Consider the following 14,030-nt stretch of genomic DNA (forward strand, 5'->3'; position numbering starts at 1 on the left):
AGGTCAGCACAGGGAAAGTCTGGTGCGTTCAGAGTCCCTCGGAATTATCATACTCAGCCACACAAATAACCCAAACAGGGTTAGTTCTGAGAACAGGAATATGCTGCGATTTCTTTTCCTGTCACGTTTAGAAATTAAGTGGTAATTTATGACTGTAGTTTTACATTTTACGAGCCTTATCATATATGTGTGTGTGTGTGTGTGTGTGTGTGTGTGTATTGCTGTGTATGTTAAACGGATCACAGTGGAAGATTCAGCAATTTAGGGTCTCAAGGCAAACACGGGCATGTGGCCCACTATTCTCCACGTTTTTCAAGTCTAATTTACTGAAAATACTTACTCCTTGTAAACCCACATCCCTCTTGATTTTTAGGAAAAATTCTGTCCTTGTCTCATCTCTTCTTCCACCACTTTTCTGTGTCAGGGTTGTGGGGGCAGCAATGCCACCAGTAACGACCGGTGGCCCCATTTCCACCAGCTCCTCTGGGGGGACCAGACCAAGGCATTCCCAGGCCAGCCAAGGGTAATGATCCCAACAAATTTGTAAAATAAAGGTTTGTAGAAAAGACATAAAAGGCAGAAATTAGATTGTTGTCCTTTGGGACGGATGAAAATAAATTCAAGGAAAGGAAATATTACATGGAGAATACCCACTTTGCTACTCATGCACAACTACAGCCTGTTTGTCTGTTGTCTTGATGTCTTTATGCATTGCACCATAACTGCAATTTATATGAGCATATGTGTTACTGTGTATCCTATTCTATTAATTTTTTCAATTCTTTATTTTCTTTTTGTAGTTTTTCTGTGCTGTGTATGTAACACCCAACCTTAGGTTTGTTTGTTCATTAGAAAAACCCCAAACAAAAAAGTTAATTACAAAATAATTTTCTAAGTTTTGGTCATTATCTTTTATTCTCTTTTTTTTTTTTTAATTGTTCATAATTGTTTGTACCGAGGGAGTACAATTTAAAAAAAGTAGTGAAATTCCAAGAGTTTGAAAACAGACATTCACTGTGAAAAGTCAACTTGGTGCACCTGAACGCACCATCTAATGTATTTTCCCAGCATGCTCTGCGATATACAACTGGTTACCAAAGCCCACATACACTCCATTGGCTGCTAAGACTGGAATTTCAGGTCCATTTGCACAGTGGTGAAGGGACAACAGTGATATTTCTTGTCTTTTTGGTGTATCTGCCTTTAATCATTAAATGATTAAGAGCTATCCAAACATAAGGTCACATAGGCAATGGAGACTTAGATAGATGTATATTAATCTATGAGTGCAAAATAGAAAAATAGTGTTACTCAAAGAGCTAAGAAGTTTCCTTTCTGTATGACAAACATATATAAATGGTAATACCGTTGGCTACAGCAAAGCTAGCATCTAAAAATAAGTCTCTAGACTATGAATTACTCTTTTTTTCTTTGATTGCACAGTCTGCCACATTAACAAAAGTACTTATTAAATCAGAATAAACCAAATATGTACCAGAAGTCCTCGACTATTGAGATTTTTGTGTGGTTTTAAAATCTAAGAGTAACCTGAACCAACGTGACTTCTCTGTTTACCTGTCTACCTCACCTCTACTCAGTCACCTGACCAGCATGACTACTGTTTCCATATGGCACACTGCAGTGCCCTTTAAGCAATGATTTAACACAAAGTTAGAGTACAACAGCTACACTATCAGTTCAGAATACAAATGAACAATTGTTTAATTTGAAAAAAGACAGAGGCTTCACATAATGCTTGAAACAGAGAGACTTTATTTAGAAAACAGTTCATGTGCAACCACTGCAGTAAATTTCACGTCCAGATGTTAGAGGATTTATTTCCCACAGGCTAAAGTATTAACTTCCAAAACAAAGTTCTGTAATGCACTGACTGCGAGCAATTAGAGTCTAAGTGTATCACAGAACTTTATTTAGAAAGCCACAGTGCCACCTCATAGGTTTGTCCTTGTGCAGGACCGTATCCTCCTCATGACAGGGTGTTCCTTTAACCTGCACAAAAAAAGCAATAAAAAAAACAGGGAACCCTCTTTAATTATCTCTTTCACTGCATTGATTTCAGCTCAAAACATATAACTCCAAGACAAAACAGCTGTTCAATTCTGACGTAGAAGAATGACTTGTATACTTTGAGCACTGGGTCCATGGAAAGGCTTGCTGTGTGGACGGTTGTCAGTGGAGTCACACCACTGAAGCAGGTCAGATTGAGACTTTTCCTCTTTGACTGCTTTCCACAGAAATGACTAAATGACCAAATATATTGAGGGAATGTGTCATGGCTGATTTATGCATTCTTTCCACCAGTAATTGATCCCAAAACTTATTTACTTACCCTTTTAAACTTGACCATCTGTTTGCTTACAACCTTATTAATAATCAGTCACTAAATCAGCTGACATGTTTGAAGTTTCCAGTCCAGGTGGTATCTTTAATTATAGTGAGGTGACTTCACTCTTGTGTCCATGTGTCATTGATTCTACCTGTTGAGCTTTTACAACTTTGTTGAAAAACACAATGCCCTGGAGAATGAGTTATTGATTACAAATGATCACGTTATATAAGAGATGACCGAATAAAGTGCAAAAGGCTGAAGGATTATAACATTTTGTCAGTTTGACGCTGCGTGACACTTGCCACTTCAGATACAGTAAAGTGGCAGCAACTTCCAAAGTGCAAAATAACACCCACCAATACAGATAGTCTAATTTAAAATCACTTAAGTAATGATTTACACAAAAAGGAATATGATGGAGTTGGGAGAAAAGTTCTGGGAGTCATACTGTACCTGATGTAGGTAGACGCAAAGCAACCAGCTGCAATCCAACACGAGGGGGCAAGTAGTCTGGATCACAAAATGCAAAAGCAGAAAGCGATGTGAGCACTTTGCAGGCCAAAGCCGGGTTCACTCTGCAAACGCCAGTTTTCACTGCGGTCGGTGTCCGTCTGCGGACTTGCAGCGCTCCGGTCGTAAGGTGGCCGTCGCCGCTTTTACCTTTTCTTCCCCCAGTCCTGTGCACTTCACTATATGCAGCTGGAAGAATGTCGACGTGGAGCTGCCAAACGTGAACGCGTGCTCATGAGCGCGCATGAGAGGGGGGAAAATAGGCTTTTTAGTGTAATTTCACGCAGTGGCACAGTGAGCTGCACTTTAGTGTGAGCTTCTTCACAGATAGGTGCCACAGCCAGGACCGAGACTGTCTTATTACCTTGACATATTTCTGAAGCCACTTAATTACATCCAGATCTGTCTGCTTCCTTACGCTGAGGTGTCAGAATGAATCGAATGTAATTAGCTTTAAGGATTTTAAAAACGATAATGACTCCATTGAAAAGCAACGATCTGCTTTAGACAGGCTCACCATCATAAGCCTCAGACTTATTTTTAGACTGTTATCTGTAGGCTACTTAAAAATATTGTGATCAGTTAACTTTGTAGTAGAATTGAATTAAGTTCATATCATGGAGCCAGTAACCAACAGTTTAGTTATAGCAATTGTGGTACAAAACATACAGAAACTATACTAAAGTTAAGTTATAATGTCTCACTAAAATAACACTCTTCTAAAGTGTAAAGAGCATCACTTTGAATGTAATTGTTTCTCTATTTTCTTTTTAGTAAATTGATTTGTAAAACATGCACCACTAAAAGAGTGATTGTTATGAGGTTAATACATTCAGTGTAGGTTTACAAAGTTATGGTATTCTGACTGCTTTCTGTTGGGTTGTTAAGTCTTTGACAAAGTAATACTTATTAGTTGCATAACAAAACTTTAAAAACTATTCCATGAGTGCAGCTTTTCAAACTAAACTTGAGTTTTGCGCACAGAAAGAACAAAGATGCCTAATAAAGGTTGTTTGGATAGTCAAACGTAAAATTTCAAATGTGTATTGTTTTAAAGTAGTGTCATATTCAAGTGAAAGATTACTTAAGGGTTTTGTGCATGATTCTGTTCTCTTGGTAGCATCTTAACTTTTTATGAGTCAGAAACAACTAGCCCTACATAGATTTTACATAGTCTGTTATAAAAGATATTTACTTATATTCATACATTACACCTCAGTGCTGTTGTGGAGTCCTTTCAAACACTATTTAACACTTCTGCTACCCTACTTTTCTGAGGTCAAAGCCTGGACAGCCAATCCCTGTATCTTAAAATGTGATCAATATAACATGCATGATGAATTTTAATGGGTGAAAGTAGCTTAAAATGCATTATGATTCCGTACCTTTGTTTAAAGTGCTCTTTGAATGAGTTAATAATTGACGGGATATTATTCTATCTACCAATGAGTAAAGTTTTCCTGTAGTATTTTTTGTGGTAGCCAGAGCATATCTTGAGTGGTTCCACCATACAAGGGGACATTAGGGCCCCAGGGCCCCCAGCTCCACTTTAGGGTCTGTAACCAGCAGGGGGAGCTGTGCACCAATCAAAAGCCTTCTGATGACGTAGTTAGAAAAGAAACGGTAAAGTGATACAAAATAATAAAATAAAACATGAACTGGCCTACAGAAGGGGCAGAAAAGTAAAATTGTTGACAATGCAAAATTAACAATTATCATTTTGCTGTTTTGGGGTCGTTTTGAATATACTTTTTGATTAATTTCTTATCAGTCACGTGTGTGCGCAATTTTTAAAATCACTACGACCTTCAGATGCACATAAACAACATGTGTTTATTGTTTTTATATACCTATTTGTTATAAATACAATATTGTTAATTATTAAGGTATTTATTTCGGTTTGGTCTCTCCACGCATGCACGCACAACACCTCCCCGCCTCATAGGTCGTCGTGAGGGGGACGATCCAGTAGGCAGGGCCAGCTTTTCCGTAATGATCATTACATGTTAAGGAAGCAATGTTTGCTTCAGTTCAGCTGCTGTGACGGACTACATCGGCTTGGGACGGACTGTTCGCCATTTTTACCCGTCATTTGAGGAATAACACACACATTTAACCATCATAAGGCGTTTCTTTACGCTGTCACAGATCTCCACGATGATGGACATGGAGGTGATGCATTCCAGTCAACAGGTAAATTATTTTATGGAAGTCAGAACAAGCCGACTGTCATTTGTTCTGAACTTCCTTCAAGGGGGGAGGATAACTTTTTTGAATTGTTTCATATGGTGATATGACTTGTTTATGGGGAGATGTCAGCTTGGTAATGTCATAGTTCTTATAATAAAGGAATAACAGGGGGAACTATGCTGAATGTACTGAGGCTGCCCTCTGAACTGCTTTCAGTTCTGCAAGTCATTCACTTGTGACGTTTTTCCTCTACAGGAAATAAAATCAACTTTCAACGAAATTGAAGTTTATCCTAAAGCTTTGAGGAAGTATTCAGTGAAATAACATGTTTTATATAATACTGTCCACTTTGGTAAACAGATAACGAAGCTTCTCGAGCCTTTTCCCGTAACTGCCCCCCGCCCCCTCTCTCCTCAAAGCATGTGATACCATATCTGATGTAGACTAGCTTTTAGCCAATAGGAACCATTTCTGTGGAGGCTATACTCTCGTTCCTATATTATTTTTGTGCTGAAAGGAAAGTTAGATGAGATCTGGACACGACTGTGTTTCACGTGACAGAGCCTTATATCTTCAGTGTCCCAGGGTCAGTGGAAGTACACACACATGAGTGATGATGAGGGCCTTAAAACAGGGCTGTTTTTGAGCATGTGCGGCTGTGTTTCATCATCTATGGTCAAGGGTGCATGTCCACTCAGAGAAGCTACAATAAACCACTGGAGTCAGCTCCCCTTTGAGGCCCTTGTGTTTTTTTCTGGAGGGAGGTAAATGAACAACCCAAACTTAAGGCACTCACTCTAGTATCACTCCTTTATCACACAGTTTGATAATCATATTAACCTTTACCTGTTATCTTGTTTATGTTTGTAAAATTGAGGTCTGGTGTCTATTTAGTGTGTATCTTAAACCATCAGTATGTCGTTCATTGCTGTGTATTGTGTGGTAGACAGGTTTAGAAAAAGGAGTAAATTTAATGAGCCAGTTTCCTTGTTCTCGTGCCAATTCAGGTCAGGTGACAGCCTTGCTTCTGATACCATCCTGATAACTCGATCTCACACCTACATTTACACAATCTATTTGCCCCCAATCTAGAACAAAAGTTATCATTTAATATGTGGCTTTGATTCGGGGGAGTTATATAACACTGATATTAATCTGTGACAGTGAAGGGGCCGATTGAACTTTCCCTTCATCAGCACACAGACCATATTTAGACATAGGCTTGTTTTTAAGGCACCTGTATGACCTGTCTGATGAGCTTATAAGGTGTGACCAACTGGCAAGAGTGTGGGTTTTTTGTGTTTGGAAAACATGAATGACCTCAAGAAGTGCGTACAGACGTCCCACTTAGATATTTTAGGGCACTTCCTCGTTCCTACAGGAGCCATAATGCCTGCTTGTGTGCACACATCTGAGTTGGTGAGTGTGAGTTATAGTAGGCAGCCTCGGTAATGCATAATCCTTTCGGTGGTCATGCCTCTGATGCAACGCTGATGCAAAGAGGGTTAGTGGGTTCTTATTTTGCTGTGCCTCTGCTGGAGTAAATGTGTCAACAATGTCTTAACTACAAACGTTTTTTTTTCTGCTTTAAGCACAAGACTATGGAAGCTCCCCCTAACCCACATTTTTTTAAGGAGACTGCTTTCTTCTTAGTTTTACATCCTCTTTATCATGGATTGTTCTGCTTTATTTTATGTTTCCCTTCAGTTTTCTTTCTGCTTCCTCCTGTCTATGCTCGCTCAGGCCATATGACCAATTTGCAAACGTTACTCTATAAGCCGTGTTTATACCAGAATCTGGGGAACAAACAAGTCACATGCCTGGACATGTTTCCGTGAACCAGTGTCTTTGGTTGATGTAACTTCCCTGGGCCTTGTGAAATGGCTTCCTTCTGTAAATAAGTTCTGTGAAAGAGCCAAGGAAGAGAGCAGCACAGTTTATCTTCAATCATTCTTGTTTATAACTTTGGTCCGTGAGAGGAAATCAACAGGAAAGTCTATTAAAATATTCGCAGTTGTTGGTACTCTGTGTCTCCTGTAATTTCAGCAAGACTCAGCTATACAGAGTAAATAGTTCAAGAAGTTATTTCAGCAAGAATGCGACGTATTATGCCAAGACTGTTTGTCTTTTGTAAGTTATTTATTTGAAGACAAGGCAATGTGATCAGATCATGTGATTCCACAGAGTCAGATCTACAGTTTTACTTTTTAGACTTCATTACTGTTTGGATTCATTTTACAGCCCTGTAGATAAAAAGTTATATCAGCTACACTTTCTTTTTTGGGGCTTTGCAAAAAGAAAAGGTCACCTGTGCATGAACTTGGCTTGAGAGCCGGCTCATTCGTCAGTTTGGCTGAGAAAAACAAACTCACACCTCCATGTAATTATATGGGTAATGATCGCTACCTGTCGAAAGACTATCAACTTGATATGTGTCTCATGCTGGAGCATGGTGCCAACACGAAAAAGAGAGGGCCATGAATTATTCATGTCCCTTCTCCCTCTTGACATTAGTGCCAGTGTTGCTGTCGGCGAGCAGATAGAGAGGGACAGGGTGTGGCGGGTGCAGCAGCCACGCTTCACAGCAGGGACACTCTTCCTTTACTGTAACACTGCTCCCTCACTCACTGCAGGACAAGCATGAGCACAGCTCACACCTCCCTAAACTGATCTGCTGTTGTCTTTCCAGGACATGAACCTGATTGACATACTGTGGAAGCAGGACATCGATCTGGGTGCCAGGCGTGAGGTGTTTGACTACAACCACCGTCAGAAGGAACATGAGCTGCAGCGGCAGAGAGAGCTGGAGGAGGAGAAGAGGCTGGATCAGCTACGCAAGCAGGAGAAGGCCCTGCTGGCACAGCTACAGCTCGACGAGGAGACGGGAGAGTACATACCATGCCCGCCGACCAGCGCCCCACTGCAGACGACTGTCACGCCTCTGGAGGTTACACAGGTATGTGCACGTGGCCATCATTACTCATGTCAGAGGAGGACCACTCCCACACCTTTCGATTGGCTGCGGCTTTGTCGTAGCTAGGTAACCACCTCTTTCTGTGTAATTACAGACACACAGGTGGGTCTGTAGTTTTGCATTGGTGTATTGTGCCTTCGAAATGGCTCCACGGAGAGCTGAGCGATGTTAATGTGAAATGCCGTTTTTAAAAGAAGCCATATCGAAACAGGTGCTACTAGCTGGTCATGTTAAAGACGTTTTTGAACCTTTTCTTGCAGAATGTCAGCTTCACAGAGGACACCGGGGATGCTATGTCGTTTGATGAGTGCTTGCAGCTGCTGGCAGAGACGTTTCCTGTAGAGGAAGCTGAGGTAAGAACATTAAATCATTACCACACATGTGACAACACAGCTTGCAGTTTAACGTGCCTTTTAGCTCAACACAAACCACCATATTCTCATTTGCTTTACAGAACTCTTCAGTTTGCTTGGACACAGTTGTTGTTTCAGCACCCATGATGTCCCCCGAGCAGCCGGCTCTTGCACCCACCACTCTCTCCCCTCCACCGCCACCACCAGCACCTCAGCAGAGGCTGTCCCCAGATCTGGAGCAGGCCTGGATGGAGCTTTTGTCCCTCCCTGAGCTGCAGGTATTATAGGTGAACTGTAACGCCTCAGTGGCACAGCGGTCTGCGCTGGTATTTGTTGGAACAAATACCCAAAGAATGCATCAACGTCAGGAGCCCGGCATTAAAGGGACAAACACCTTTTTGTTTGCTTTATGAGAACGGGGTCTCCTGCATGTGAGGCCGATACACCCGTCTCATTTTCTGAGCGAGCTTCGTTGTTGAGACTTTGTCAGAGAGTTAGAGAGGTTATTATTCACGATGTGATTCAGTTTTTATGATTAATAGCCAACTACTTAATCCAACTGATTAAGAAGAAATCTCGTTGAGCGAGGGTGTGGCTATCTCAAATCCTTTGCTTATGGCAGCAGGTAGACATTTGTACATAGTTTTCTGTCACTGCCTTATCAGTTTTGTTCCACGCCAGCTGATATTTGCATTCTTTGATGGGTGGAGCTGTGTAGCATTTGTAGCCTTGAACTTTCACTCTGTGTCAATGTGGACTGGACCTGTAGCCTAACCAAACAGTTTAACATTAAGCAGGGCGTCATTAGTTGCCCTGACAGGCTTCAGATAAGACTCATACTTCTCAGAGTTCTTTAAGCTACTTAGCGAAGGTAAAAATTTATAGCATTAGCAAGCTAGGAAATTGGCTGAAGTGATATGAGCTATTTCAACAACTGGACATGTAGTCCTTAAAGAGACAGGATGCTACCACGTACTACCAGCATTTTCCATTGAGTATCATCGAGTTGGAACAACTGTTTCCAAACATACGGGCATCACAAACACAAACCTGTTCTGTGACAACCACAGATAAGGACATACTTTCTTCTGTTCAACCGGAGAAAGAAGAATTTCTTTTATTCTGTAACTGTCAACTTAACATTTGGGTTTCCTAACCAGGAGCATGCCATTTGGATATAACCATTTTGAAAGTGTCAATAAGCTGCCCAAGTTTGACATGAATCACAATGTGCCTCAAATTTGGTTTTGGATGCTACCATCAGTTTATACTTCATCTTATGTGGTTGTTTAACTAAAAACACAAAAAAAACAGAAAGTTTTGATAAAGATCAGAATCTGCTGCATCTGTTTTAACATATCTCTCTTTTTATTTTTTAGCAATGCCTCAATATGCAAATGGAGGACACACTGGAGACCACCACGTACCCTCTTCCAAACAGCCCAGACATACAGAATCCAAACTTTGCTTTTTACCCCATGACGAATCTCACAGAGGTGAAGACGAACAGCGTCAATGTTTGTCCAGCAGAGTACCTGAATACTTTTGATAGCTCTGTTCCAAGTATGGCTCAACCAGACTCTCTCAGCCAGATGAAAGCAGAAGCTCCAGAGTTAAATACTAACTTCAGTACAGAGAGTTTCTGTGACATATTTTACCCCAACCCTATCTTGGAAGAGAGCAGTGTTCAGCGTGGCCTGGAAGGAAATGAAATGAACCCCATGTCAGATACTCAAAACAAGCCTCCACTGACACCAATGGACCTGTACAGCCTCTCACCTGGAGATGCATACGAGAGAGGCAAACAAAATTTGACGGCAGAGTTGCCGGACTCAGATTCAGGAATCTCTTCAAACACAAGCCCAAACTCATATTCACCCGGCAAGTCTGTTTATGGAGACGGCTCCTTTCTGTACAGTGATTCAGATATGGAGGAGATGGATCATAACCCTGGAAGTGCAGAATCTGACTATTCAGAGATGTTCTCAATTAACTTCCAACCCGACGACCTGCAGTCACCACTCTCTGAATCTGCTGCAACAGGACAGTCACAGCATCAGCAGGAGAAGAAACCCAAACACCACAAAACAGATCCAGCAGAGGAGAGCAGCCACAATAGCGCTCCCTTCACTAAAGACAAAGTGAAAAAACGATCGGATGTGCGTCTCTCCAGAGACGAGCAGAGGGCCAAGGCCCTCAAAATCCCCTTCACTGTATCCATGATTATTAATCTGCCTGTTGATGATTTCAATGAGTTGATGTCAAAGCACCAGTTGAACGAGGCTCAGCTGGCTCTCGTCCGAGACATACGCCGCCGCGGCAAGAACAAAGTAGCTGCCCAGAACTGCCGCAAGCGCAAGATGGAGAACATAGTGGGTCTGGAGGGTGACCTGGACTCACTGAAGGAGGAGAAGGAGCGTCTGCTGAGTGAGAAGAGCCAGAACGCTGCAGACCTGAAGGAAATGAAGCAGCAACTCAACAGCTTGTACCTGGAGGTCTTCAGCCTGCTGAGAGATGAGAAGGGGGATTCATACTCCCCGTCTGACTACTCCCTCCAACAGTCCACAAACGGCAGCATCTTCCTCGTTCCTCGTGTTAAAAAGACTTTCATCAAGAGTGAAGATAAACTCTTTTCTCCTTAATAGAATGGTACTGCATACTCATAGTAATACTATGCAATAACTTTGTAGTCGCTCAGCTTTATAGCATTACTCGCTTAGCAGAACTATTGTATAGTTTTTGCGCACTTCTTTTGAATGTAATATTTTTGATATTTTACTTTTGTACTCTGATATCGTCACAGATTCTTTAAACAATATTGTTTGTAAATATAAACATCACTTGCTATTGAGATTGATGACACTGTTACTGTATGTGTGTAAATATAAATATATATATATTGTATATACCATATTTCTGTATTTTAACAATTGTTTCAATCATTATTACTCATATTTTATAACTTCCCTGTATGATTTGCTGCCCAAGTTCTTTTTTAAATCTTGACTTCTCTGCTTTTAAATAAAGTATTCGAAGTATAGACATGCAGCCTCCTGTTTTCTGAGAACAGAACATTATGTGGTGTACTCTGGTCTGCAACAGATTGATGCCAGATGGATGTATAGTCGAAGGAACGATTACATAACCTACCACATGTTCAAGTCAGTTCTTGACGCGAAAGCGCCTTGAAAGGAGCAAATGAAAGGAATATTGTACCGAAACAAGAGGGTTATTGGCTTAACCGTTCTATAATCTGCTTGTCTTTTATTGGACCACACTTGTTTGTATAGTAACCCAAATCTTTTAATACTGTAAACCTCCAGTCGCAAAAGAAAACCCCACCCACAGCACTCATTATATTACACAACAAAGAGTACAATTGTGGAGTATGCTCAGTATAAACCATGCATGACAACGCCACAATGGTCCAGTAGGCAAGCATATACAAAAAGTAAAGCCCTACGCAATGAGTATGTGCTCCATCTGCACGTTCACATACAAACACTGCCTTTGATCACAGAGCCGGTTTTCTGCTCTCATGGCAGACTACACTGAGGAGAGAAAGAGGCAACACTCAAAGAGGTCTCTGAATCAAACAGATTAAACACAAACCTTTTAACATGGAGGGCTGTTTACATTAAAGACATTTCCAACTTCACAAATTATCCTCTCAGAAATAGACCAATCAAGTCATGAGAAATGTTTTTATTAAAGAGCACAAGTCACATTATACATTTACACAAATTCACTTTGTGGCCAGCATAGCTCGGTAATACTAGAGTGCTTTCAACCCAGCAGACCTTTTTTTTTTATATCAAGGTTGGTCAATCCACATTCCTCTGTAGAAACACTATCCTTCATCTGAAGGAAGAATAAGAGCTTGCATTGTTTGCCTTGGAGTAATTTCTCAACTTTATACTGAAGGTGTGTACTGTTTGTGTTCTACCTTAATGTATTAAATTACTTACTCATCCTTGGTTACAATTATTACAAGCTACAAGAAATGTAACAGTTTGGTGTGAGAATAAAATTTTCCTTAGAAGGCTTCTTCTGAAGTCAGTTCTTGGTTTTCCAGTCAAAGATGATACGTGTTGACAACTCACGGAAAGCGTCGCCAAATATAGTCATTAGTATGACTCACTATTGGTTTGTCAGTGGGTTTGACTTGTGGCTCTGTATGTGTCAGATTGCCTTTACTTTCCTTATTGTCATTTGGCCGCCAGTCACATAAAATATTTTTTGGGAAAAAATGTACATTTCATTTTGAGGAATGTTAGTAGCTACCTGATTCATGGCTTTGAAATTGCCCTTCCAGAGCTGCTAGTCGCTAGCTTTTTCTACACCATGTGTAAATTTAACACTATTACTCATTAAATGACTAATTTTCAAAAATAAAAAGTAATAATAATAAAAAAATAAACTTCCAGCAAGTCTTTATGTATTTCAGAACTTCAAGAGCTAAGTGATAGCTTAGCATTAGCATCTAAAACTTGCAGACTTGTTTACAGTCCAAAACAGATATGCCGCTGCAAATTCAACTTTTAAAGCACTTTGGGCTTTTGTCCATTTTTAGATATTATCTGTTGTATAAGAACACTACTTTATTTAAAAATTAAGGTCACATTTGAAGTGGTGGCATTGTCAAACTAAACTTAATCATAAAAAGTGTCACCCAGCTGAATTGTGTAAACAAAAACATGTTTTAAATATAGTTTAAATCATCTCTTACACACTTCACTTTCTCACTGAAGACTGATTAGTTCCCACTTTGATCAGACTGGTAATCATGTGCATCAACAGGTAGTAAAAAGTGACATATCCCAACATGTTTCACCTCAAGACGCAGAGTACTAAACACTCAGGTGAATTGAAGTTGAAGTGGTTTACCTTCTGAAGAACCTACGAATCTTCTATAATCACCATGTGCACTTTTAGATTAACAATACAAGCAGCCTTGTATAATATTTTGAAAAAGTCTTACCCATCCAGAACCTTCCATGTTATCAGGTCTTTACAGATTTTCAGCAAGAAGAGAATGCCTCTTTCCACATCTGCAAATCAAGCAAAGTGGTTACTCTTACCTGCTCCATCTTCTCAAGTCAGCTGTCAGTGAAATACTCACTCCCTTTCCTCGTTAATGTCTGAAATCTAGCATCTGCGGGTAAAACTGCAGTATCTCTGACTCAACAGGGTATCCAGTGTGTCCAGGAACTAGTCTTTCTTCGCTAGCACCAGCTGCTGGAGGGTATAGCTAGCCTTGAAAAGAGAGATAGACGCTCACTACCAGGAACGACACTGCAAGCTTCCTTCCAATGGCGTTGTGCTCGTTGCTGCCTTCTCCCTTCTCTCTCAAAATGCTGACTGGTCCACTGTGCTGGGGCTGAAGACGTCCTGTCTGACAGTCATCTGCAATCTTCCACACTAGCGATGCTGAGGGCCAAACTGCAGGAACTTGTGGCTGAAATAATCCTAAATGCTCAAAACTGGCATATGTGGTGTTTCGGCCTGTGCCTAGGACTACACAAAACTCCCTTGTAATGGTAGGAGTAAAGTGTATGCACTATTTCCACTCAAGGATATGTTAAAATTCTCCATAAGGACCAAAATTTGGACTATGTCATTTACTTAACTCCACATTCACAAAAAGCAGGCA

General features: G+C 40.7%; 1 protein-coding gene across 1 annotated transcript; it reads left to right on the forward strand.

The window, feature by feature from the left end:
* The first annotated feature begins 5,002 nt into the window (after positions 1 to 5,002).
* On the forward strand, positions 5,003 to 11,352 carry nfe2l2a (nfe2 like bZIP transcription factor 2a). The gene is made up of 5 exons (XM_074694369.1): positions 5,003 to 5,053; positions 7,740 to 8,006; positions 8,285 to 8,377; positions 8,479 to 8,655; positions 9,757 to 11,352. The coding sequence occupies exons 1-5, from the start codon at positions 5,018 to 5,020 to the stop codon at positions 11,017 to 11,019; spliced, it is 1,836 nt and encodes a 611-aa protein (XP_074550470.1). The 5' UTR covers positions 5,003 to 5,017; the 3' UTR covers positions 11,020 to 11,352.
* The last annotated feature ends 2,678 nt before the right edge of the window (positions 11,353 to 14,030 follow it).

The sequence above is a fragment of the Halichoeres trimaculatus genome, unplaced genomic scaffold (assembly GCF_033239565.1).
Source record: "Halichoeres trimaculatus isolate MK-OKI-2021-1 unplaced genomic scaffold, fHalTri1.1 fHalTri1_scaffold_19, whole genome shotgun sequence".
In the NCBI taxonomy this organism is placed as follows: domain Eukaryota; kingdom Metazoa; phylum Chordata; class Actinopteri; order Labriformes; family Labridae; genus Halichoeres; species Halichoeres trimaculatus.

What these genes read in the sequence shown, in the direction of transcription:
- nfe2l2a (XM_074694369.1), top strand. Translation starts at nt 5,018, where the DNA reads ATGATGGACATGGAGGTGATGCATTCCAGTCAACAG. An exon ending in TGATGCATTCCAGTCAACAG is followed by an intron (nt 5,054 to 7,739) that starts GTAAATTATTTT and finishes TTGTCTTTCCAG; the next exon opens with GACATGAACCTGATTGACAT. An exon ending in TGTCCCTCCCTGAGCTGCAG is followed by an intron (nt 8,656 to 9,756) that starts GTATTATAGGTG and finishes TTTATTTTTTAG; the next exon opens with CAATGCCTCAATATGCAAAT.